We start from the raw sequence: 26,146 nt of genomic DNA on the forward strand, positions 1-26,146 counted from the left end.
ACTGCCTTGACACACACGCTCGCATTCCCTTATCCTCTCTCCAAAAGAGGAAGCGACCCAGACCGCAGAGGAGCTTCCTGTGTGGCTGTGGATGGGAAACGCCAATTAGCAAAGAGAGAATCTCCTTCTTTTCTCCATCTTTTTCCCTCCCAAGTCTTTGCCATCCTTCCTCTTGACAACTGTTTCAACTCTCCCTCCCTCATGTTAACACATTATCAATCTCTTTTAGTCATTAGCACACTTATTAAATCATAACCACCACTTAGAGTGCTGCTTTTTAGGTCGATGTACCTCTAAGCATCTCTCATCATTCCCTCAGGAATGAACCCCTCATGACCTTCCCCTCTTAAAAGTAGCTCATCCAGATTAGCATCTACAGCCATCTGCCATGCCGGTGCCCACCAAAGCAGAGATTTTCCTGTGTGGTCATCTGTAGTTGTCCAAAAATTGGATGAAACCAATCATGGTCTCATAGGCTACACCTACGATGTTGCCAGTTGTTTCATCCAATCAGATTTTTTCTTAAACTTCGCTAGAACTTCATAGTCCGCCGTATCCGTGAAATTCTCTAGCCGTAAAGGCTATCTCTCCCGAGTTTTCTGCAACCATGATGTGCGCGCATCCTGAATGTTTACAAACCTATAATTGGTCTATAGGAAGAACAGCAAAGAACAGTATTTATTTGAACATTATTTTGTAACATTATAAAAGTCTTTACCATCATTTTTGATCAATTAAATTTTTTTTTATTTTTTAATCTTACTGATCCCAAACCTTTGAATGGCACTAGTGTGTAGTGAGCATATAACACAATTTATGACCTATGGCATTTTTTAAGCAGGTCAGTATGACTCTTGTGGCGATGAAATGAATGGACTTCCGTATATGACGAAACTATCACTGCCAATTAAGGTCAAAAAGCAAACGCTGTCTATGAATGACACTTCCCCTCATAACATGCTGAATGGTGAATACGGTCAGCTTGAGCAGTTGGCACTCGCTGGTCCTGAACCGAAGCCAAGAGAGTCACAGAAGGAAAACAAGCCCTACACCAGCGTGCCACCAGAGGAAAAGGAAGTGCTCTTCTCTTCCTAGAGATGTTTTTGAAGATTTCAGTCTAGTTTAACCGCTTGTGTGTCTGTAGATCACGTTGGGCGTCTGTTTAGGGCTGCATTTGTGATGACTCACACCTTCTCCTTTTCTCTTTATATATATATATATATAGTATGAGACAGCTACACATTTATTTTATGACATCATATGAGTACGCAGACAAGGCATTCTGTCATGTGACGGCATCAGATCGGTTACAACAGGAACTGGTCGCAGTGCCGCTATGTTCGCAGTTAAAGGGATAGTCCCCCCAAAATGAAAGTTCGGTCATCCTTTACACACCCTCAAGTTGTTCCAAACCTGTGTGTTTTTTTTTCTTTTTCTGTTGAACATAAAAGAAGATATTTTGAGGATTGTGGCTAACCAAACATTTGTTTGTCCCCAGTGGGGACCAGAAACTGAAGAAAGAAACTCGTACAGGTTTGGAACAATTTTAGGGTGAGTAAATCATGATAGAATGTTTATTTGTGGGTGAATTATCCATTTAATGATCTGCCGTATTGTCAACAGCAGCGAGAGGAAGGCAGTGTGTGTGTGTGTGTGTGTGTGGTCGGTTTACACAGATTTCCACACGAGGAGAAAGAGGAAACAGTTCTTGCTCCTTTAAGATGCTCTTCATGAAACACAAACTTCAAAACTAAACATACTTGCAGGAGGAGAGAATTGTATTGATTTTAAAAACACTCACAATTGCTACACAGAAGATCTTCAGATTAACGATTGCTGTGCCTATTTAAAAACAACTGCACTCATAAATGTTAACTGCATTGCTGTGGTTTATGAGGAACAGCAGAGTTTGTGCTCCGTGGTCGTGCAGCAGTGACTGATGTAGGGGTTGAGCAAGTGTTTACTTAACAGTGAATTTAGCTCAGTATCTCACACATACAGCATGTTCTGACAAGACATTCAAGGTCGGAAGACAAGGCCTCATTCCCTGACTCCTGCATATGGGTTTTTACCCACGCTCCTTAAATTATTTCTGAGTGTGCAAAGTGATAACCATAAGAATTTATACATAAAGACTAGCTTTTGTTTAATAATGTATTATCACAGCTGAGTTTTATTATTACATTTTTCTAATATGTTTTGTGGCTTTTATTCCATTAGCTCTGAGGCTAATCTACACTACTGTTCAAAGGTTTGGGGTCAGTATGAATTTTCTTTGAAAGAAATTACACTTTTATTCAGCAAAGAAGCATTAAAGTGTGAGACAATAAAACGTGACAGTAAAGACATTTATTACGTTACAAAGGATTTGTATTTTAAATAAATAATGTTCTTTTGAATTTCATTTGAACTATTCATCAGAGAATCCTGCAAAAATATCGGTTTCCACAAAAATATTGGGCAGCACAATTATTTTCAACATTGATAATAATCAGAAATGTTTCTTTTTGCAATCTGGAGCAAAAATGTGTCACTTAGGTTAAAGATTTTGATTTGCACAACAGAATTGATTCTCAAGACAACATGCACACATTTAACTTCCATAATGCGACGAATTACTACGGAAAATGAAAGATTAAGTGGGACTTTATACGTTGAGATATAATTCGATTTCGAGAGAATTAACTTTTTTTTTTTCACCCATGAGGCCTTGGTTATGTTGCTAAATTCTTTTCAGAGGTGCAGAAGGTTATTAACTTTTTGGTTAAAGGTACTAACTTTTTTTAAAATAACATTTATGAAGCTTCTTCTTATTTAATCCATATTGATGAATTGTGCATTGATTTATCAAGTCAGTTCTAATTTCATGTTCTCTTTCAGCTGATAAAGTGTAATTATCCAATTATTATTTTGACTAAGGATGGAGTGTATGATTTCATACAAGCACACCGTTGTGCACTGTTGAGTATTCAAACTCAACTTGTCTTAAATGCAGTGATAAATAGCAGTGAGTAACTGTACGTGTGTGTGATTTAAGGGAAGGGAGATGTGCAGGAGTAGCATGACCATTCGCCCTAATCGTGTCGTCATATCTTCTGTTTAACTACTGAATGAGCTGTAATCTTAAATTTAGCACTGACTTTGTGTCTTGGTGGATTTAATACATGTTTGTGAACAAGCAAAATGAGTCATATGCAGTCATTTCATTGTGGCTTTCATGCTGATCAAAATTTAAGCAGAACAAATTTGTCACTAGATATTAATTTTATGAAGAAATGTGAGTGGTGCAAAATTTGCCACCATGGGTGTTCTGGGTGGTTGCCAGGATGTTGATGTGGGGTTGCTACAGTATTTAAGTGGTTGCTAGTCCATTTCTATGCAGTTGCAAGAGTGTTCTGAGTGGTTGCTATGTGGTTGCTAGGGTGTTTTAAGTGGTTGCTATGGTGTTCTAGAGTTGCTAATGTGTTTTAAGTGGTTGATATGGTGTTCTTGGGTTGCTAAGGTGTTTTAAGTTGTTGCTATGGTGTTCTAGAGTTGCTACAGTGTTTTATGTGTTTGTTAATGCATTGCAATACAGCTTGCTAGGGTGTTTTGAGTGGTTGCTGTGTGGTTGCTAGGGTGTTCTATAGTTGCTAAGGTGTTTTAAGTGGTTGCTATGGTGTCCTAGAGTTGCTACGGTGTTCTATCTGGTTGTTAATGCATTGCTATTCAGCTTGCTAGGGTGTTTTGAGTGGTTGTTGTGTGGTTGCTAGGGTGTTCTAGAGTTGCTAAGGTGTTTTAAGTGGTTGATATGGTGTTCTTGGGTTGTTAAGGTGTTTTATATGGTTGTTAATGCATTGCTATTCAGCTTGCTAGGGTGTTTTGAGTGGTTGCTGTGTGGTTGCTAGGGTGTTCTATAGTTGCTAAGGTGTTTTAAGTGGTTGCTATGGTGTCCTAGAGTTGCTACGGTGTTCTATCTGGTTGTTAATGCATTGCTATTCAGCTTGCTAGGGTGTTTTGAGTGGTTGCTATATGGTTGCTCAGGTGTTTTAGGGTTGCCAAGGTCTTCTAAGAATTTGCTAGGGTGTTTTGGGTGGTTGTCAAAAAAAAGTTCACCCCCAAGAGTGTATCAAGCATCATTTAAGAAGTTGAACGTGTTTTAAGTGGTTGCTGTGTGGTTGCTAGGGTGTTCTTGGGTTGCTACAGTGTTTTATATGGTTGTTATTGCATTGATATACAGCTTGCTAGGGTGTTTTGAGTGGTTGCTAAGGTCTTCTAAATATTTGCTAGGGTGTTCTGGGTGGTTGCCAAAAAGTTCACCCCCAAGATTTTGTGAGTACATTAGAGGTTTCTTTTACATCTCTAGCATAGATAGTGCAAGTTCCATTACATCTGATGTCCACATCCGTTTGTAAAAGCATCATTTGAGAGGTTGAATTGTTCAGAGATGTTGGGCTTTTTAGAGAAGTGAAAGCTTGTTGGTTGATTACATCCCTCAGGCCTCACCCTGCCTTTGCCTGCGTTGAAGAGTTGCCCAGAGGATGAGTGCGCCACTAAGATAAATGAAAAGGCGTTGTTTTGTTTATGTATGTTGGTGTTCATATAATGTGTGCTACCGCTGGGCTTCGTCAGCTCTGTAGCCTTGCTTTTGTTTAAGGAGAGAGAGCTTTGCAGGAAGTGAAGAGTGACTTTAAAACACCTCCCCCACCCGTCGCTTCCCCCAGTTTTGGTCATGGTATCTTCTCCCAGCAGGCCTTGCTGATGGAGGGGGTAAACATGAACTTCCTCCCAAGGTTGCGAAGGTTGATGGTGAAGTGCATATGGGGGATCAGTGTGTGTGTGTATTTGTGTGGACGGCTCTTAGCAGTTGTTAAAGGGCCCCTGGGTAAGATGGCTTGAATAAGCACTCTGTAAATTGCAGAAGTACAGTGAAATTGTAGGCCTGGAATTGGAAATACGACGCTAAGTTTGATTTGAAGGGAATGTGCGGCTGTGACGGATGTGAAGGGAATCTGGTTTTTCTACATCTGCTGTTACGGTCCTGATAACATCTCATCTTTTCCATGGTATTTTATGAGTATAATTTTACTAATAATGGTTACTAGGGTGTTCTTGAATCATATTTAACTTTCAAAACTGTTTTATGGCATTCTGGAAAGATGTTTTGTCCACTGAACAATCGGTAGCCTATGTTTTTAAACAATCCATTGTACTATCCCTCACAGTCTTGTTTTCATTCCTGTCAAAAATGACTAATTATTGGCCTTACTAAAGTCTGTTGGGCCAAGCTGAGCCCAGTTTCTATATTCTGGTCTATAGATATGGCTATTTTTTTCCCCACCCATTTTTGTCAGCTGATGTCTTTACGTCACTCGTGTCTTTAGCATGAACAGTGCATGACGATGTACATACCAAAGTTTAATTCAGTTCGTTCATAGTTTTCCCTAAAAATGTCAAGATGCTTTCCATTCTAGACATGAAACCTGCTAAAAATATTTGAGCAGTTTTTCAGTTCTGAAAAAAGTTGACTGATAGTTTTGAGGCCTCATGCATATCCAAGGAAGCTGTCCATGTAGTTGACAAGGAGGCAGCCATCTTGTGCCAGAGCATCACATGGTTAGATGGGGGCTGTGAGGAGGAGGGAGTCACTGTTGCCATGGAGAATGATCACAACTTCACAGAGGAGAGGCAAAGTGCCTTCTGATTGGCTGCTTTTCTTTGCTTTAACTTTAGGTCTTAGTTACACCACTGCACAGCCACAGGTTTGCAGGCGGTGCCCTTGCTCTGACATTGCTTGGAAAAGAGGAAACTTTCTGACACCACAGTGCCCTCTGTCTGTGCTCTGCGGGAGCACGATGGAATGCTTGGATTGGATGGAATGAACCTGTTTATGCATCAACAAGTTTTATGATCCTTTACAGATTAGCCAGCCTGCTCATGAAATGTCCATATTGACATCCTTCATTCAAGGACAGGAAACTTCAGTCTAGTGCAGTTAGAAAAATGTTACAGCCTCATTACTCATTACATTTTATATCAATTGAAACTCAGATTCAGTCATACCATTATTATAAACTAGCAATACTCAACTTGAGTTAGTATTTTTCAAAGGATAAGCTATCATCCTATATGAGGTTACTGTGGTGATGATTTCCATCCAATCAGAGTTTGCTGAATTGGCAGTGCTGGTTTTCTGTGATTGGTCAGAGGCAAGGTCAGAGTCCAGAGCAGAGAGATATAACAGCCTGTCAGGTCCTCACACGAGTGTCCAACATGCTGCCTGCTATAAATAAACCACTGACTGCAGAGTGAAAACTGAGACCTACAAGACCATGGGATGGATGTCTGACCTTTTTTACACTTGCACATGCATGTACACTTCCAAAGTACTTTTATGAGATGAACTTTTATAGGTACACAGATATAAACCTTGGTTAGAGCCCTTCCTGGATTCATCCAGCATATTTGCTTCATTTGAAATTTGAACTTTGATTGTACAATAAATATAAGTCTTTTTGTCATATATAGTTATAAATATATAGTGGGCTTAAAACTTTTACTTGAGTCTGACATCCTTTTTATTCATCTTTATTGGACCTCCAATTCGTACTTGTTCTCACTGGTTTCCTCAAGATTTCTCTGGATAATAAGAGGATCAACTTCTGGCCCTATCCATGCAACATTTCCACTCTCTTTTCCGTTGATCTCTACCCGCCATCTTGGACTCACATATGCACATATAGAGTCTGTGGGATAATTGCACGAGTTTCCAGACCATTAGTATCTTCCCATTACAGTCCTTTCTGTTGGCTCCCAATGGGATGAACTGAGGTTCCTCTACCCTAATTTCTAAAATAATTTTCATGAGCTACTCATCCATCAAACAAGTGGGAGGCATCTGTAAATGTCCTCAAGATGCAACTCGTTCCCAAGAAATTGTTCCACAACCATTAACCCTGTAGTGGCCAAGCATTTTTCAGAGAACAGAATCATTTGTGATGCTCACTGTGACAGCTGGTTTGTAAATGCACAAAATGCAGTTTTAAAGCACACTCTTTTGTCAATTTTCAGACACATGAAGATCCACGACAAGGACTCTGTCAGCGCCATCCCCAACAGTCCGACTCTGTCTCCACCTAAGCGACGACGTCCCTCTGCAGCCAAACGCAAACTAAGCCACGATGAAGACAGTGAGAAGATAGAGGAGACAGCCAGCAAAAAGGTAAGTGTAGCTCCACCATCTTATCCAGTGCTACCTGCGCCCCAAGATGGTGCTCTCAGATTGGGCTACAAATAGCTGTGTTTTGCAGGTCAAGGAGGATAGCGTGGTAGATGAGCAGAGTTTGAACAAAGGACAGGAAGAAGTCTTGACCTGTCCTATCTGCTTCGAGACCCTCACCTGCAGAAACGACTTTGATGCCCACATGGAGACCCATCCTGACACTACACAGAGGTACAAACCCATACATCAGTAGATTAAATTAAGTGAAAAGTGCTTCCAAAAACAATGTGATTATGTAACACCAACACAAGAGAGGCATGAGTTTAATTCAGGACTGACTGGCTTAGTAACAAAGGACTGTTTAGGGTTTGATAATGGAACAGTTCTGGCCCTTCCTACACTCAGTTTTCCGTTCAGTATATTATAGCTGTCCATTAAGCCCAGACAGGAATGTTGTCCCTTTGTTCGAGGTGAGAGTTGTATTGCAGGGGGATGCCAGTAGCTGGGGCTTTAGGCTGGATCCCTGCAGTTGCCGGGAGATATAGTGGCATGCTTTGTTCTGGAACAGTCATAATTTAACACATCCGAATACAGACGGGGCTTGCTTACAGACTATGCAAAGGGATTTAGTTTCAGTGGGATTTGCCTTTTATATTGTGGTGCATGTTAAAAACACATTTGTGTCTGGTTTAGATAGAAATCTTTTATCTTGTTGAACAGGTTCGACCTTGAGAGTTTGGAACGTTAATTGTTTTGCTTATTGAAATGTTATGCTGAAACGTTATTGGCTGAGAATGATCATACCTACATGACTGTAATCCTGTCGACGTGTCCCCCTCCACTCGTGAGAGGCCTAAGACATTATCCCCCCCCCCCCCCCCCCCCCCCCCCCCCCCCCCCCCCCCCCCCCCCCCCCCCCCCCCCTGTTTTGCTTATTGAAATGTTATGCTGAAACGTTATTGGCTGAGAATGATCATACCTACATGACTGTAATCCTGTCGACGTGTCCCCCTCCCACTCCTGAGAGGCCTAAGAGGTTCTTCCCTTCCCCCCCGCATGTGGCCCCCAGGCTTAGGGCAAGGGAGTGGCACGAAGAGGAAAGAGGGGAAAATGGAGGGGGGACAGACCACAGAGGTTGTGTAGCTGGGGGGGATTTAATGAGACAGGAGGAGACTTCAGGAAGATGCATTCTGCAGGACATCTCTGTAGTAGTGTGTGCATGCATTCATGCATGTGTGTAAGGTTGTAGCTGTATCCCTGGAGACGTCAGACTGCAGAATATTCCTATAAACTCACCCAACCAATGGGTAGCTCCTCTAGTTAATGGATAGCTGTACGGCATGGCTCTGGGAGAAGGAAGTTGGCACGGCCTGTTTGATTGTGTTTCAGAGCAGCGTTATTGTTGTGTGGAAGTACTGCAAATTTAGCACTAATCCTGTGTAATCACAAGAGCTAAGAGTGTTAGTTAAGAGTGAATTGGGTTCCACTCTGAAGAGTTCTAAAAGCAGCAAAATAACTACACACACACATACAAACAGACCCAAGAATGCTTTTCAAGGTACAGACGTGTTATCTGTCTTACCCAAACAGCCCTTCCAAGTAAGACAGACACTCCCATACATGCTATAATAAAACGAACAGTTCTGACACTGAAATCTGATTGGATGAACCACGTTTGAAGCCATTGCAGAATAGCCAATAGAAACAACAGCATCCTGGACAGGGAATGGTTAGTGCTTAGTGTAATTATAGGTAACAGTGCTTGAACTCTTTGTAACAGGCAAGCTAAATTTTGCTTCTCATGGCTTTCTCACGCAAAACTGACAGTTTATTAAACCATTCTCAAGCATTGGTCCTTAACCTATTATCACTTTAAGGCATTATGCTTCTCAGGTGGATGCGCTGCTATGCTCTGCCTTACGTTGCATTGTGTATGTCTACTGAGAAAAAAGCAGCTTACAGTCCCTATGGACACGTCGTCACCATGATCAGGGGCAGGGCATGTGACAAGACCAGTGCACAGTGTCACAGACATTAGCCAGCTGTCTTATGCAGCACCCTACAAACACAGAAAGAGTGCCATTGCAGGCAAGGGTGTGGTTATCATCGACTTCCAGCTCTTAGTTTATTCACTTAGGAAATCCCAGCTCTATTTTCCCTGTGTGGATGTCTCTACAGCACACTGTAGATTGAACGCTTTGTTTATTAAAGATTTTGGACAATGAATAAATATATAATTTATATTTATTTAATATATATGAGTGTGTGATTGTCAGTGTGTTATGTAGTATGAATATATATAAAACATTGATCCATTGATATCAGCACTTCACATTAGTATTCTTATTCCTAGATGTGATTTATGCTGCATCTCGTTCCGGACACACCGAAGTTTGCTCCGCCACAATGCAGCTACCCATAAGCAGCTACCCACAGACCCCAACGGACGACCCTTTATTCAGAACAACCCATCCATCCCTCTTGGCTTTAATGATCTGGCTTTCATTGACTTTTCATGCCAGAAGTTCCCTCAAATTGCACAGGTAACAGCCACGGTCAAATTTTCTGTGGTTGATCTGCACAGTATGTAAAAGTTCTTTATCTTGTCTGTAATATCTGAGAGTTTTGTTAAGTCTCAATTTTATTTTAACCCACAGATTTGGTGTGAAACCAACCTTCGGCGATGTACTGGCAAATTCCATCGTTTTGTATGTGACGCATGCGATAAAGCATTCCCTCTTAGCTCAGCTCTGGACTTGCACAAAGCCTCACATGAGACTTCCAGTGGTACCCAAGAGACAACGTCACCCTTAATTATGAAAGATGAGCTTCCCACTCCTGAGAAAAGCAGCTTCATGGACTCTCTGGGCTTGCAGCACATCTCTCAGATTAAGCCTGCCCCCTCAGAAGAGGATGTCCAGCAGGCCAAGCTAGATAGCATTCGGGTTATCCACGTGGACCAGAATCAGTCCACTGTACCTCAGGAGGCTGGCCTTGTTGGAGGGGTTAACCTGTCTCTTGTAGACCCAACGACTCTTCATGGTCTGTCCCATCAAGAGGCTCTCAATCTGCTGTCCCTTCAGCCCTTCCAGACTGGTTTTCTGGTGCAACCAGATGGTGGTATGGTAGTGAAGCCTGTTTGTGGTGAAACCAGCACGGAACTCGCTGATATACAGCAAATAATCAAAGTAGCTTCTGCTGCTTCTAACCAGATCACTCTCCCACCCTTATCCAAGGCGCCTTGTAGTGCCATGCAGTCGGGCTACAAGCAGATGCCTCCACTCAAGCCAAAGCCATTGGTGGCTCCCAGAACCAGTATGGTAGCTTCAACTCCACCACCCCTATTGAACACCCAGCAAGCTTCCTTGGGCTGTATCAGCCCTAGCCTCCCACCCCCTGTCAGCCATCCTCTCAAGACAGTTCAGGACCTCTCCTCATCTTCCTCATCCTCTTCTGCCAACAACCAGGCTTCTGCAGAGAGGATACAAATGGAGGCCGAGTGTATGGGAGATGCCCATACCCCAATGGACATGGATGAAAGACATATCAAACAGGAGAATGGCAAGTTAGAAGAGACCACTGGAAAGAAGGGAACTTCTCAAAAAGGTTCGTACCCCTGCCGATTTTGTGACCAGGTGTTTGCATTTTCTGGTGTGCTGCAGGCACATATGCGATATCATTTGGGCACCCTACCCCACCAATGCAATATCTGTGACTATGTTGCCCCGGACAAGGCAACGCTGATCCGTCATTTGAGAACGCACAGTGGTGAGCGTCCCTATGTCTGCCGGCTCTGTCATTACCCATTTACTGTCAAGGCTAACTGTGAGCGCCACCTTCGCAAAAAGCACATGAAAAACAATCGCAAGGAGATTGAGAAAAACATTAAGTATGTTACCTCGTCCACATCCACAGCAGACGTACTGGAGCAGGCTGGAACTAGTGAAACTACCTGCCGCTTCTGTGGGGAGAAACTAAAGACGTTTCGGGCTCTGCAGATTCACTTGCGCACACACAATGGCTGCCGGCGAAAGCCATTTGAGTGCAAGCGTTGTGGAGCAGCCTTCCTTGCCAAGCGTAACTGTATCCATCACCTTCTGAAACAACATCCAGAGGTCCAAGAGCAGGATATTGAAGAACACATAATCACTCTTTTAGCTGCATCAACCCCAAATAGCCCAAACCCATCTCCTCTCAATGGGGGTTCTCCTAGCTCTGTAGTGCAGCCTATCAAAGTTGAGGACCTTAGCTTTTACAGCGTAGATATGGATCAACCTCTGGACTTCTCTAACAAAAGTCATGGGGGCAGCAGTGCTGAAAGTGTGAGTGGATCTCCTGGGATCAAAATTGAACCTGTCTCTTATGACTCTAGCATGGAACCCATTGACCTCTCTATTCCTAAGAATCCTGTAAAGAAGCTTAAACAAGAATTTGTGGCTACATTGCCAAGAGAGGTTAAGAAAGAACAGTCATCCATTAGCATACTTTCACAGGCTTTTCAGGCCGAGAAGTCCATTGATGAGAAGTCCCAACCTCTTGGATGCTACCAGGTCCCTGTTGCTTTGCCCTCCCTTACTGGTAGCACGAATGCTGCAGGAAGGCTCTTGCGTTTAAAGCCCCTGCTTCCTAAACCTTCCTCTGCTGCTGTGAAGGAGCTTCCACCACTAGCATCTATTGCTCAGATAATTTCCTCTGTTTCTGGTGCCCCTGACCTTCTTAAACGGGACAACACTAATAGTCTTCAGGCTGATTCTGATACACATGGCAAGCAAGAATCACCAGATATTTTGACAGAAGAGTTCTCACTAGAGAGCTCAAAGAAGAGGTCCAGGAAAAGGCCTTCCAACAGCACATCGAAAGAGAAACCTGTGATGAATGCCACAAACCCAAGTATTGATTTGGAGTCTAGTGGGGAGTTTGCTAGTGTTGAAAGGATGTTGGCAACCACTGATGCCAACAAGTTCAGCGCCTATCTTCAGACCAACACAATTGAGTTGGCAAGAAAAGGAGGGCGGCAGCCAGGTGCTAGTAACGAGAAAGAGGTGAAAGATGAGAAACACTTGCTAGCCCAGCAGACTGTTCAACCCCAACAGTCCAAAGGAAAGAAGAATGCATACTCAAATTCTGTGCAAAAGATGACTTGCCCCTTTTGTCCCAGAGTTTTCCCTTGGGCCAGCTCGCTTCAGCGCCACATGTTAACACACACAGGTGAGTCTTGTATGTAAAGTGTTACAGGGTTTACAGTGTTGATGTACACCTTCTGTTTTACCCCTCATATATGTGTAATTTATTTTCTTGATATTATTTTTTATTCCTTAAAAAGGTCAGAAGCCACATCCTTGTCTCCAGTGTGATGCCTTCTTCTCAACCAAGTCCAACTGTGAGCGACATCTTTTACGCAAGCATGGCATTTCCAACAGAGTGCTTAGATGCAATGGTGCAATACCCAACCCTAAAGAAGCAGAGGAAGGCTCACCAGAGAGTGCAGGTATTAAAAATAATATATAATAGAACCTTTGAATTGCTTATGTACTTTAGACAAAGTGTTTTTTTTATCTGTTGATAGAAGTTAAAACTGCACTTTATTACCTGAAGTGTAATGGGTCATTGTATATTTCAGAGAGTACATCTGAGACTGAGCTTCTTGTGAGTGAGGCAATGGATCTCACAAGATCAGACTCTGAGAAGCCTGTAGCATCTGATGCTGAGAAACCTTCACCAGCTAAGCCGACAGAGGCAGCCGTGGTAGAGCCTCTTCCTCACAAAGAAGAGGAGGACACAGCAGCCCTCGAGTCTTTGAAGCACAATGACCCAGAAAAAGAGGATGGCGATTCCCATAGCAATAAGACCCTTGACTTGACCTTTGTTTCCAAGTCTAAGGACTTCAAGATCCCTGAGAAAGACCAGCCACAGTCCTCTCCTGCAGCAGATGGTGACATGTCTGACAAAGCAACACCTCAGGAGGAGTCCAAATTGACCTGCAAAAGTTGCAAGAAGAGCTTCCGCTATGCTGCTACCTTGACCAGACATGAGAAAGTTCACCAGCTGGATGTAGCATCAGACTCAACAAATGGACCTGAACAATGCCTCATGAAATCAGACGATCCGATTGTGCCTTGTGAAAATAAGAAAGAGGTTACAGAGGAAGAGGTGGAGAGTGTAAGGAAGGGCACAGCAGAGAACGAGGGAATGGGCAGTATGGTGGAGAGTGGGTCTGAGGAGGATAAAGAGGAGAGGAGTGATGAAGAGGGAGCTGCAACTGAACCAAAGAGTACTGAGGGAGAGACTGAAGAACCTGGCAGCAAGCCGGACAAGAGGAAAAAGGTGTGCAGTATATGCAACAAACGTTTCTGGAGCCTTCAGGACCTCACCAGACACATGCGCTCTCACACAGGTAATGACAATACTAAAAACGTACTTGATTGGTATAGATCAGGGGTTCTCAAACCTCTCCATGAAGTACCCCCAGCACTGCACGTTTTGTATGTCTCCCTATATCAGACGCACCCACTTCAAGTCTTGCAGTCTCCACTAATGAGCTTGATGAGTGTGATAGATGAGGGAGACATACAAAATGTGCAGGGCTGGGGGTACTCCAGGACAGGTTTGAGAACCACTGGTATAGATCATTCATCAAAACATAGAGCACTTGTTCCTTAATAAAATAAAGCAGAATGTTTTTAATGGCTTGTTTCTAATAGGTGAGAGGCCTTACAAGTGCCAGACTTGCGAGCGCACTTTCACCCTCAAGCACAGTTTGGTCCGACATCAGCGAATCCACCAGAAACTACGTGGAGCGGATAGTGATGGATCGACTTGCGGGGTCACAGGTGGTCCAGACGAGGACGGCTTCAGTGGGCGTTCGGCTAGCGAAAGCGAGTGCACACCCACTAGCACCAATCCACCCTCTGAGAACGAAAGCGAATTAACAGACACTGTGAAGGGGGAGCCAACCTCACAGGAGAAAGAGGAGGATTGTGTACCCTCTGTACCAGTTGTGTTTAAACTAACCTCCAAGACAAGACCTGTATCAGCAACAGAGACACCCAAAGAACCGCCAGTACAGAAACAAGCATCGGATTCACTCACCGCATCCGACTTAGAGCCGTCGGAGGGATTCATCCAAGGTTTACTGGAGATCCACACCAAGCCCACTACTGAGCACATTTTGCCCACCCCCGAGCCGCCACTGCTTGGCGTGGATTGAAGAGCGACTCTTTCCTAGTTTCTTATCTTGTGGTGAAACGTGCTGCAACAAGAAGCAGTGCCATATAACAAAAGTACATTGCAATGAGAAAAAAGAAGCAATGACTATTTCCAAGTGCCTTTCTACTTTTTTGCTATATCTTTATCAGCATTTATCATGATCTAAAGTTGATTTTTATAGTATTTTACAATGATCATTATGATTTTTTTTTTGTGTGTTATCCTGAGAGAACTACTTTAAGCAATATATGAACAAATTTGCATATCGTATTGAAGAGTTCAGCGACAGTGCAATCTGTCTTATGAAAAGCAAGTCTATACCCTTGATTAACAAGAGGACATGTTTTTAATAAGAGGCTTGCACCCAAGTGCATAACTGGAATACGCAAAGACGACTTCTGCACCATAGGGTTTCTTCGTTGCTTTTTGTCCTCTTTAACTTGCCAGTAGTTTCCCCTTTTGTGTAATTCCTTTAATGACAGAGGCTTCCAGAGTAATTGTTTTATCACAGAGATCTGTTGTTCTGGGTGCTGTGTCGACTAAAGATGTTTTGGGGAAACAGCCAAGCAACACATCTGAAGGTCATCCTCGGAAAGATACTCAGCAGCTGTCGCATAAAGTATATGGGCAATGTTTGCTCAAGACAGGTGATGAATGTCCAGCTGTGCTGATTGTGTCAATGTCTTTAGTTGGCATTAACGTTCCATTTTTTGGCACAAAAAGATGGTTTTTAATGAGGGAAGGCAATGTTTTTAACTTAAGGGCTCTTGAATTACTGTCCCTCAAGCCCTGTCTCAGCTACTTAAGAATACAAAAATTTAAAAAAAGCAAACACAATAAGGAATAACAGGAAGCCCATGAATCTGATGTACTTGATGAAATGTGTAACTGTGTCCAGTGTTACCGTCTTCCAAAAACATCCATTTCTAAGCCTTACTCTTTCGTCTTGGCTTTAGGCAGGTGTCTCACTTTCTGCCGGGCTCACGAACTAGAATTCATGGTGTACTTGAACCCTGTCGCCCTGCTGCCTCCTGTCAGGATGCTCTCCTCAACTAGGAGGACCCCATGCCAATCACATGTTCTTTTGTAGCGTTGGATCTCTTTGACCTCTCAGTTTTATGAACTCGTGTTGTAAAGAAACCTCAGACACAAACAAAGCAAACCTCAAAGGGCATGAAGACTGTTTGAAATTGTGTGGACTGGTAAGCATTTTCGAATATAGGTCTCCTGATTTCCTGGAGCAGCCGTCTACCAAACGGATGCCTGTTGATCAGCAAAGCAAAGAAAAGGAATAGTAGGGAAGGTGAAAGAGTTTGCCCCTGATTGGATATCAGGTTGTGTGCGCCCCTAGTGGTGAAGATCTAACATCTCTGCTCAGGCACGAGACTTGTAGTATTGGATGAACTTGAATGCAATTGCATTCTCCCGATGCCTTTTCCTGGGTTCATGTGAGTGTGTTTTGTGTTGGTTGTGTGCAGCAGTGATTGGTTTCCTGGTAAGAATGCTCACAGACTGTTTTTAATGTATTTATTATGACCCAATGCGGGTGAAGAAGTAAATGTGGAGAAGCCATGTATTAACACAATTATGCTGCATAAAAAATGATTCAAATTCAATACTTAGCATCCCAGCTTTGATCTGGGTCCTTGATGATGATGATAATAATCACTTTTGATCTGAAAGCTTTATGTAGATCTTTGTATGCATTTTTTAGAATGTGTGGTCTGTTTCTGTTATGTTTATTATATTATTATGATGGTGATTATTTCAGTTTGACAGAGATAAAATTTGTTTTCATTGATAAATTTGTTTGCGTATAAAACTGTGAAGTTTACTGTTATTCTGCTATGGGTGAATCTGTAGGGTAGTTTTGCATGATAACCTTTTATGTTGTTCAGTTGTTGTTTTTTTCTGTTTTTGCCCCACCTGCCAGCCCCGCTCTGTCTCACTCTCAGGGTTCATACAAAAGGCTTTCTCAAATCATAATTTTTCTTGCAACAAAAATTTATCTTCACCTATGATTTCTAAATATGTTGAATCGTCAATCACTACTTTTTTAGCACTTGACTGTGAATACAAATCAATAGGGTGGAGTTATCAAATCCACATTCCACTCATGGGTTTTCTTAAAAATGTTTTCCTTTTTCCGTTTTTTTTTTTTTTTTTTTAATCCTCCGTATCTTTGGAAAGACCTATCACTGTTTGACATGCTGACTGATGTAAAAGGGAGCTTTGTGTCGCTGCTACATCCCCCAAAATAATTCTACTGGACTTGAATGGAACCAGAATCACCAGAACGTTTTTGGTACACTACTCTTCTTCTTCGAATGAGTGCTTCAGAATCAGAAATGTAAGCTGTTCTGTATCAAAACTATTCAAGCAATAAAGATATATTAAAGGAAAGGTGTGGCAGCATTTTTTTCTTCTTTCCTCCCAAAGGCAATCTGCCATTTTAATGCACAAGTTTGTGTTCTGCAGTCTGCAATTATAATGGGCTTGGTAATGTTTTTGACAAGCAGTGAAGGTCTATAAATTTTTATCAACTGATGTTGACACTAGGTGTGTCCAAAGTCACATACTGTCTGTGTAGGTATTACATTTGATGAGGAACGAACTTCCATTGAATACACACTTCAGAATCCCTGTAAAAGTAGTAGTTCATTTGGGTGTTTTATAAATACTGTGAATTCGGATATTTCAGTTGTACTGTTTTTCACATACTGTATAGTAGAGGGGTAGGCATATTCAGACACAAGCTGATTTCGGAACTGCATAATACACAATTTTACCATATCTTTCTATGGCTGAAATGGTTTGAGTAGTATGCGAGTATGTGTTTTTTATATTAGGACTGTTCCCAGATATTTTGTGTGATGTTGAATCCACACCAACAGTCAGCTTGGGGGTTAAGGATTGGTTGGTTGCTTTAGTGTTTCGCCCCTGCTGGAAGATGCTGTAACTGCACCATTATGTACATAACCCTGAATTAGACATAAAAACAGGCAGACAATTTAGAAAAAAAGTTTCAAAATAATAGCTTCTTCAGACTAAACATTTAAGCCATTTAATTTACATCTATTATGAAATGTCATGTATGCAAGAAATAAAATGATTACAAAAACTTTGGTGGTTGAAGTAACAACATAATATTGGCGAAATTAGTTGGTGGACGTATATTTGCATGGCTTCTAAGCAGATCAAGGATCTGCAGATTTTACATTTTCCACACTGACTTTAGGGGGGAAAATCTGTGGAATGGATTCAATCAAAACCGTAACGTATTAAAATGCAGCGGGGAGCTTAAATATTTAAAGGTGCAATAGGTGATTGTCTTCAGAAACATTCAACAGCATTGTTATGCTGGTTGAAAGTCTCTTCACATCCCGATAGCAATCATTAAGTTAAGTGGTCTAAATGTATTTATCTGTATTTATATATTCTGTGGAAGGCGTAGGACCAAATGTTCGTCCAATCAAAACGCTCGGTCCGAGCGTTTTAATTGGCTTTCCTACCTGCCTGTCAACATATGTATTTGCATACCTCTGCGCAGATAAGATACGTCATCAGTGCGTTCACGCACGCTGTGCAGACAAACATCAACAACCCGATCTTCCTTCCTGGTATTGTAGTACTTTTACTAACTGTACTACAAAGTTTTCTCACCGGTGAATGACACATGATGTAGCCCAGCGGTTCCCAATTCCAGTCCTCGCGCAAGGGAAGCAGGGTGAAATCCACTGAAGTTTACTTCACTTCGGAACATTCATTCACGGATTTGCGCTGCGCAGCGTCTTCACACACAGACGAAACTTACTAGAGAAGTGTGAAGTGTGACATAATATACCTCTGTAAATAAATACTATTTAAATTCACGTCTCGCACACTTTAATGCCCTTTGTATGGAACATATACGCTCGCTTCGAACTGGAATCATGGCGGAATATCCGGTGATGTACACTTCCCAGGGCACTCACGGTCGAATAGAACAAACGTCGCACGTGATAAGAGATACATATGAAATCTGCAGAGCAGGAGGGCGCGAGGATTGGAATTGGGAACCGCTGATGTAGCCTATTGTAATGTTGTCTCTGGTGTTCTGGTCTGTGAGCGTAAATGCATTCAGAGGGCGTGGCTTTGGATGGCGATTGCAGGGAGGGTGGGACGTTCGCTTTCATACCTGCCTGTCAACATATGCATACATCTGCGCACTCTGTTCGCGAAGACAGGATACGTCATCAGTGCGTTCACGCACACTGTGCAGACCGAGCGAGAATGGCAGACAAACATCAACAACCCGATCTTCCTTCCTGGTATTGTAGTACTTTTACTAACTGTACTACAAAGTTTTCTCACCGGTGAATGACACATGATGTAGCCCAGCGGTTCCCAATTCCAGTCCTCGCGCAAGGGAAGCAGGGGAAATTTGCATTGCGCAGCATCTTCACACAGACGAAACTTACTAGAGAAGTGTGACATAATATACCTTTGTAATTAAATACTATTTAAATTCAGGTCTCGCACACTTTAATGCCCTTTGTATGGAACATATACACTCGCTTCGAACTGGAATCATGGCGGAATATCCGGTGATGTACACTTCACAGGGCACTTACGGTCGAATAGAACAAACGTCGCACGTGATAAGAGATACATATGAAATGTGCAGAGCGGGGGGCGCGAAGACTGGAATTGGGAACCGCTGATGTAGCCTATTGTAATGTTGTCTCTGGTATTCTGGTCTGTGAGCGTAAATGCATTCAGGGGGCGTGGCTTTGGACGGCGATTGCAGGGAGGGTGGGACATTTGCTTTCAGTGCTATCAGGCTAAAGTTAGCATTTTCCAAGATCTCCTACTGCACCTTTAACTGATGAAAATGCACAGGGCTGGGAATGTGTAGGATGACAAGCACACAAATTCAGTGTGGGCCTGTTTGTAACAATTATACAGGAACATTACGATTTCCTACTATATCAGGTTTATTCAATTGTCCTCCAAGTGTTTAACTCCGATGCAAACACTCCTGAAGAAGACACTCAAGGTCTTCAGGATTACTTGAAAATTACAGGCAGGTGAGTTTGATCAGGGTTGGAACTGAAGTCTGCAGCACAGTTGATCTCCCGGAGCATAATGAAAGGAATGTCCTTTCTGCATGTTCATTCTGCAACATTTAGCCAGTCTGAGGGCAACAAAATCTTAAACATGTAGGTCATGTTTGAGGCCTACAGAATGGATAAAGTTCTTCACACTGGATAGTTCTGATCAGGAGCACTGATAGGTACCGTTTTCTTTAAAAAAAACAAAAAAAAAACACCTAAAGCACAGGTGTTATGTAGCCGTGGTGTGGATTTTTGTTGATCAAAGTTCTTTGTATCAATATCGCCTTTCCAATTAAGGAGGCTGGAGTCTTCACGGATGGAAACCAGCTTCTGGAGTAAGTGTAGAATGCAATTCTACTTAAAAATTTTTTTTTGGCTTGAGTAAACTAGGTGATGCTGCAGATTCTTCAATGCGCTCTGATGTTTGGCAGACTGTTGGTGAGAAACCCTCGTTTCCATCCACATTCATTTTTCATCTTTAAAAGTCACAGATGATATCGGACTGGAAGGAGCTGAAGTGACTGTAACAGTCTTCACGTCATCCATTAAAGCAAAGCAGTTTTCTTCAGATTTCACTTGACATTCTGCAAAAACATACCACTGTAGTTATATTGCAAGAAGCAATAATTAATTTGACGTGTTCTGTATGTGTTATTGTCAGTGAAGGTGAAGATTTCCACATGCAATTTAATTTTTGTTTTTTATTTTTTCATATTGTGAACGTGAGTGCAAATTGTCACATACAAGTTAAATACAAAAAGCAGTCATTGCAATTGGTTATGCATCAACCCTGTTACCATCATCACTCACCCCTGTTACCATACTATAATACTATTTTTTTAAAATCGGATAAAAAAAGGATAAAACTACTTTATCCTTTCAGGAAGTGAACTCTCCAAATACAAATATTCTTCATCGTTAAAAAAGTCAACCCTGTTACCAGGATTTTGTATAGTACACAAATGATATTTGAAAAGTGGATATTCTTTGCATGATGTAGCATTTATTTCCAAAGGACAAAGGACTAAAAAACTTTACTGAAATGAAGCAATAGATCATGCAGAGTAATGTCAGTCCTGTTTATAGACATAAATACAAAAAGACTATTCTTGTACCCAATAAATACAACAATAACATGTTTATATGGAAATATAAAGGCTGAAAAGAGTGACTTTTCTTGCAATACACAGAAGTTTGTGCCATCTTTACGATGACACATTTCTTTGGTTTTGAAGGAGAAGCTGGTAGCTACATTCTCCCTCACCTATTCAAGATGTAAGAAAAGGCTTCAAAATACACATTATATCTTTTTGAACATTTAACACAAATAACCTCAGTCATACCTACCGTATTCATCACCAGACTCTGGTTCTTGCTTAACTTCTACAGTTGTGTTAGATGGGCCTACGCCAACAGTGACCTTCACAACTTCCTTTGATACGGGTAAATCTTTTCCCTCTGTAAAACATTCATCTTGAATTAGACAGAAAACAGAAAGTCGAATGGATGGAACTTTCATATCTGGATGAACTATCCCATACCTGCATGCATTACACGCAGGTGTTTTTTCATGGATGATGAATGAGCGAAGAATTTGAGACATATGGGGCACTGATACGGCTTCTCCCCCGTGTGACTTCGCAGATGTACAGACAAATGCGCAAACTGCCGATAGCTCTTCTTGCACTGAGGGCACTGGTACGGCTTTTCTCCGGTGTGAACCCTCTGATGAACTACCAAATCTTTAGCTTGGCCAAAACTCTTCCCACATTCAGGGCACTCGAATTTGGGTTTATTCTCTTTGGTGTGAGTGCGCAGGTGGACCTTCAGGTGTCCCGCCTGACTGAAAATCTTATCGCACTGAGGGCACTCGTGCTTTTCTTCAGTGTGTGTCCGTCGGTGCAGAACCAGACTGCTGGGTTGACTGAAGCTTCGCTCACACTGCGAGCACTGAAAGAGTTCGTCGCCCCGGTCGTAATGATGGCGGCGCTGGTGACGCGCGAGGTCGGAAAGTTTGACGAATCCTCTCCCGCACTCAGAGCATTTGTGCGGTCGCTCTCCTTCGTGAACATACCGCACATGTTTCCTGAGGCCAGCTGCTTGAGTAAATGTCTTCAAACACAAACTGCATGTATGTGAGACCCCTGAAATGATCGATATAATATAAAATATTAATTATAAATATGAATTAATAATTTAATGATTAAATCAAATACAAAATTATATAAAATAATATATTTAATATAAAATAATATATATTTTTATGAAATTAAATAAATACGACCACTGATACCACATATGTGACCCTGGAGCACAAAACCAGTCTTAAGTTAAGCAATAGCCAACAATACAGTGTATGGGTCAAAATTATCCATTTTTTTAAGACTGGTTTTGTGCTCCATGGTCACATATTGTCAAAAAAATTATTTTGAAATTGCTTGTGATGGAACACATTAAGGAAACCCTAAATGGAAATACATGAATTATAGTCTGCATTTTATTTTCTTATTTTCTTTTAACGTTGATCAAATCAAAGAGAAACCAATTATCTACTAAAGAAAACGGTTACTTCAATCAAAAATGTATCATCAGGCATTCATTCTATTTTTTTCTGGCCTCAACTTGACAGAAAAAAATAAAATAAAATAATCAAATCAAAGAGAAACCAATTATCTACTAAAGAAAACGGTTACTTCAATCAAAAATGTATCATCAGGCATTCATTCTATTTTTTTCTGGCCTCAACTTGACAGGAAAAAAAAAATAATAATAATAATAATAATAAATAAATAAAAAAATTTAAAAAAAATATATACATACATAATTTGTAATGAAATACAAATCATTAAAATGTGAAAACAACGCTTTTTCATGGTATACATGCTTCAGATACCTACCCATCTCATAATTTCTTACCTGAATGAAACGCATCTTGATGTTTTTTCAGACTTGCTTCAGAAACAAATGTTTCATCACACATTGAACACTGGAGAGGGTTTTCGCCCGGGTGGCCGCTCTGGTGGGCTATCAGGTTTCTCCTCCAGCAAAAACCCAGGCCACACTGAGAGCACTTGTAAGGTCTCTCTCCTGTGTGAATCCGCTGGTGAATTTTTAACATACATTGTTGACTGAATCTCTTCCCACAGTGAACGCATTCAAATGGCTTCTCCTGCAAGTCGACTTTCGGACCACCTGTAGGTTTCTCTGTTCCACTTTGCTTCTTTGTGGAAACGTCTGGAAATCAAAGAGAAAATAATCTGTAAAATTAAATTGTTAATCATTAAAAAGAAAGATAAGTAAACTTACTCTCATGGATGCGCATATGAGCTCTGAGGAAACTGGGACGCCCAAACCCCTTGAAGCATACAGGGCAGTTGTGTGGCCTCACTCCTGTGTGAATTTCCAGATGTTTCTTCAAGTCTCCTGGGGTATAAAAGCTTTTACTGCACACAAAGCACAGGAACGACCTCTCTCCTGTGTGCGTTTTAATATGTACAACTAGAGCCGATCGCTGACGAAAGCTTTTGTTACAGGTGGGACAGTTGAAGGGCCTTTCACCTGTGTGAATTCGCTCGTGCTGTAACAAGCCTTGGCGTCGACCAAACTTCCTCCCGCAATAAGAGCAGGGGAAGCACTTCCCCTCTTTGTCGACATGCTGATCTGTTAAAATTACAAAGAAGAATCCATATTAACAAAACCACTATCAAATAAAAGTTAAATGAACATAACTGAAACTCCAGGTTATGCATCAACCCTGTTACCATCATCACCAACCCCTGTTACAATACTGTAGTATTACAGAAAACAATTCTGTTTCCTCATCGATTATAAAAAATAAAAAAAATCAACCCTGTTACCAGGATTTTGTATAGTAAACAAATTACTTTACTGAAAAGAGGATATTGTTAGAAATATCGGCATTACATGCTCTTTCTAATAAACACTTTTAGTGCCAAGACTAAGAAATGGCTATCCATCATATCTCACCCCGTTACAATATTGTAGTATTGAAAAAATTCTGTAAAACTACTTTATCCTTTCAGGAAGTGAATTTTCCAAAGACAAATGTTCTTCAATTATTAAAAAGTGAACCCTGTTATGAGGAATTTGTATAGTAAACAAATGATTATTGAAAAGTGAATATTCGTAGAAATACCATCATTAAATCCTCTTTCTAATAAACATTTTTAGTGTCAAGACAAAGAAATGGCTGTCAGTCCTGTTACCATCATCACTCACCCCCGTTACCATACTGTAGTATTACAGAAAAACAGTTCAGTAAAACTATCCTTTCAGAAAGCGTACTCTCCAAAGACAAATATTCTTCATCAATTATTAAAAGGTCAACCCTGTTACCAGGACTTTGTATAGTAACCAAGTGACTGAAAAGTGAATATTGGTAGATGAAAAGTGGATATTGGTAGAAAAGACTAAGAAATGGCTGTCTGTCCTATTACCATCAGCACCTCACCCCTGTTACAATAGTGTAGTATTTTACAAAACAATTCTGTACAAATACTTTATCTTTTCAGGAGCTGAACTCTCCAAAGACAATTATCTTTGCCTATTTATCATCAAATTATTAAAATGTCAACCCTGTTAATAGTTATTTTAGTAATGAAATGACTATGACTCTGTATTGTAGAAATATCAGCATATACCCTGTTACCCACTGGGTAATTGTTTTTGAAAAGACATCAAAATTGACGCCAAAAAACAGGTCAAATAGACAAATGAAACTGACGTCAAAAACTTGACATGATGTTGATTTGATGTAAATTGAATGTCAAACATATTGGCCTACATATACATTAAACCAATTTCAGTGTGGGATTAACTTCTTATTTTCACTAAATTACCACTGTAAGGAATTGCAGTCCAAACTGAATTCAAAATGATGTAACGGCATTTTGATCAAGTCTTGACTAATATTTGATGTCAAATTGATATCAAGGTTCCCACTGGGTACCGTCCCAACATTAAATTTTGTTAACCAAACTGTTTCTGGTCCCCATTGACTTCCATAGTATGGAGGAAAAAAATACTATGGAAGTCAGAGGGGACCAGCAACAGTTTGGTTACCCACATTCTTCAAAATAACTTCTTTTGTGTTCAGCAGAAGAATGAAATTTGCACAGGTTTGGAACAACATGAGGGTGAACTCTAAGGTGGAACAATACAATTGTATATATTCATTTAAGAAAATAAATACCAATATTGCAATTAGTGCATGCAGTTCCATCCTACCTGGATGAAATATAAGTTGATGTCTTTTCAGGGAAATTGCGAGAGAGAAGGTTTTGTTGCATATGACACAATGATATGGCTTTTGATGATCTGTCAGCTCTGAACTGGAACTCTGATCAGCATCAAGGTCAAGATTCACTGATGGACTGAATCTTGTCTCAGTCTCTGATAGACGCTCCCCTGTGCTCATTTCTGAAAACATATTAAGACGATATTAAGCAACTTAGGCTTGTTATAGACATGCTACATGCATTTATGCAATATTTAGACATAAGTGACTATGTGTCTACATAACCTAACCCTAAATAAACAACTAGAGATCATACTGTCTTCAGAAGCTCCAAGGCTTCCAGAAAACACTGCTGATAGCTGCGATGAAGCAGAAACACCGCAGGCTCCTTCCACGTCATCTAGCTCACCCTGGTCCTCCTCCTCCTCAGGAGTAAGCACATCAGCTCCGGCGGTCACAGCATCACCTTCCTGCAGCTTGTTCAGATGGGACTGCATGTGTGCTTGCAGGCTGCTGGGCCGAGGGAAGCTTTTGGAGCACAAAGGACAACTGTGGGGTCTCACTCCAGTGTGAGTTCCCATGTGTGTCTTCAGATCTCCTGAACCATAAAACCGTCGGAAGCATATGAAACATTCGAAAGGCTTTTCTCCGGTGTGAATTTTCCGATGCACGATCAACACCGAACGCTGCCTGAAGCAGCATACTTTGTAGCTGTGTTTTAGTCTGCACAAGGTGTTTATTTTGCATTTGAACTGTGCAGCTTGGACACAACATCCGTCAAAAATAGACTAAGCACCTATCTTTAGCCTTCTGGGACGCTTCTGAAACAAGGTATAAACACAAGCATTGACTAGAGTGCAGTGTAAATAAGGGGTGAAAATCCTTAATCCTTTATCACAGATGACTGGAAAAGTTAAGAGGCCTTTGAATATTGTTGTGCCTTGGAGTCAAAAAGGTTGAGAAATGGAGTAAAAATATTTCTGACCCCTTGTTCACACTGCACACGTCTGCAGCGCTTTAGCGTTTTTTTCCGTCCTCCATGCGGTGCCAACTCACACCAGGAGCGTTTCAGAAGCGAAGCAACTGGATTCACGAGGCCACAAGATTTGCCTGTCTGACGGTTTTCGTGAATTTCTGTGTTTTTTCTTAATTTTTGAGGTTCTACACTGGTTAAGTAGGCTAAATGGTTATGTTTTGTTCGGTTTAATCGTGTTTATTGTTGTGTTTATTGCTGTGTCCTCCTTTGTTGTGCTGTAGCATACTTTGTAGCTGTGTTTTAGTCTGCACAAGGTGTTTATTTTGCATTTGAACTGTGCAGCTTGGACACAACATCCGTCAAAAATAGACTAAGCACCTATCTTTAGCCTTCTGGGACGCTTCTGAAAC

General features: G+C 41.3%; 2 protein-coding genes across 2 annotated transcripts in view; one reads left to right on the plus strand and one right to left on the minus strand.

Moving 5' to 3' along the window:
- The first annotated feature begins 957 nt into the window (after positions 1 to 957).
- LOC107729919 (ras-responsive element-binding protein 1) lies at positions 958 to 16,806 on the plus strand. The gene is made up of 9 exons (XM_016540657.1): positions 958 to 1,077; positions 5,540 to 5,672; positions 7,020 to 7,201; positions 7,290 to 7,432; positions 9,555 to 9,744; positions 9,859 to 12,409; positions 12,525 to 12,689; positions 12,822 to 13,595; positions 13,903 to 16,806. The coding sequence occupies exons 1-9, from the start codon at positions 958 to 960 to the stop codon at positions 14,406 to 14,408; spliced, it is 4,764 nt and encodes a 1,587-aa protein (XP_016396143.1). The 3' UTR covers positions 14,409 to 16,806.
- A 2,905-nt stretch (positions 16,807 to 19,711) lies between these two features.
- The window catches only part of LOC107729920 (zinc finger protein 271-like), a 10,479-nt gene continuing 4,044 nt past the window's right edge, over positions 19,712 to 26,146 (minus strand). The window contains exons 6-12 of the mRNA XM_016540658.1: positions 25,077 to 25,450; positions 24,751 to 24,942; positions 22,810 to 23,163; positions 22,420 to 22,737; positions 21,045 to 21,647; positions 20,851 to 20,961; positions 19,712 to 20,087 (exon numbers count right to left, since the gene is read on the minus strand). Coding sequence (XP_016396144.1) covers positions 19,969 to 20,087; positions 20,851 to 20,961; positions 21,045 to 21,647; positions 22,420 to 22,737; positions 22,810 to 23,163; positions 24,751 to 24,942; positions 25,077 to 25,450 — 2,071 coding nt within the window. The 3' untranslated portion in view covers positions 19,712 to 19,968. The remainder of the gene's footprint in view (positions 20,088 to 20,850; positions 20,962 to 21,044; positions 21,648 to 22,419; positions 22,738 to 22,809; positions 23,164 to 24,750; positions 24,943 to 25,076; positions 25,451 to 26,146) is intronic.

Source organism: Sinocyclocheilus rhinocerous, unplaced genomic scaffold (assembly GCF_001515625.1).
Source record: "Sinocyclocheilus rhinocerous isolate Xijiao unplaced genomic scaffold, SAMN03320098_v1.1 scaffold67, whole genome shotgun sequence".
NCBI lineage: Eukaryota > Metazoa > Chordata > Actinopteri > Cypriniformes > Cyprinidae > Sinocyclocheilus > Sinocyclocheilus rhinocerous.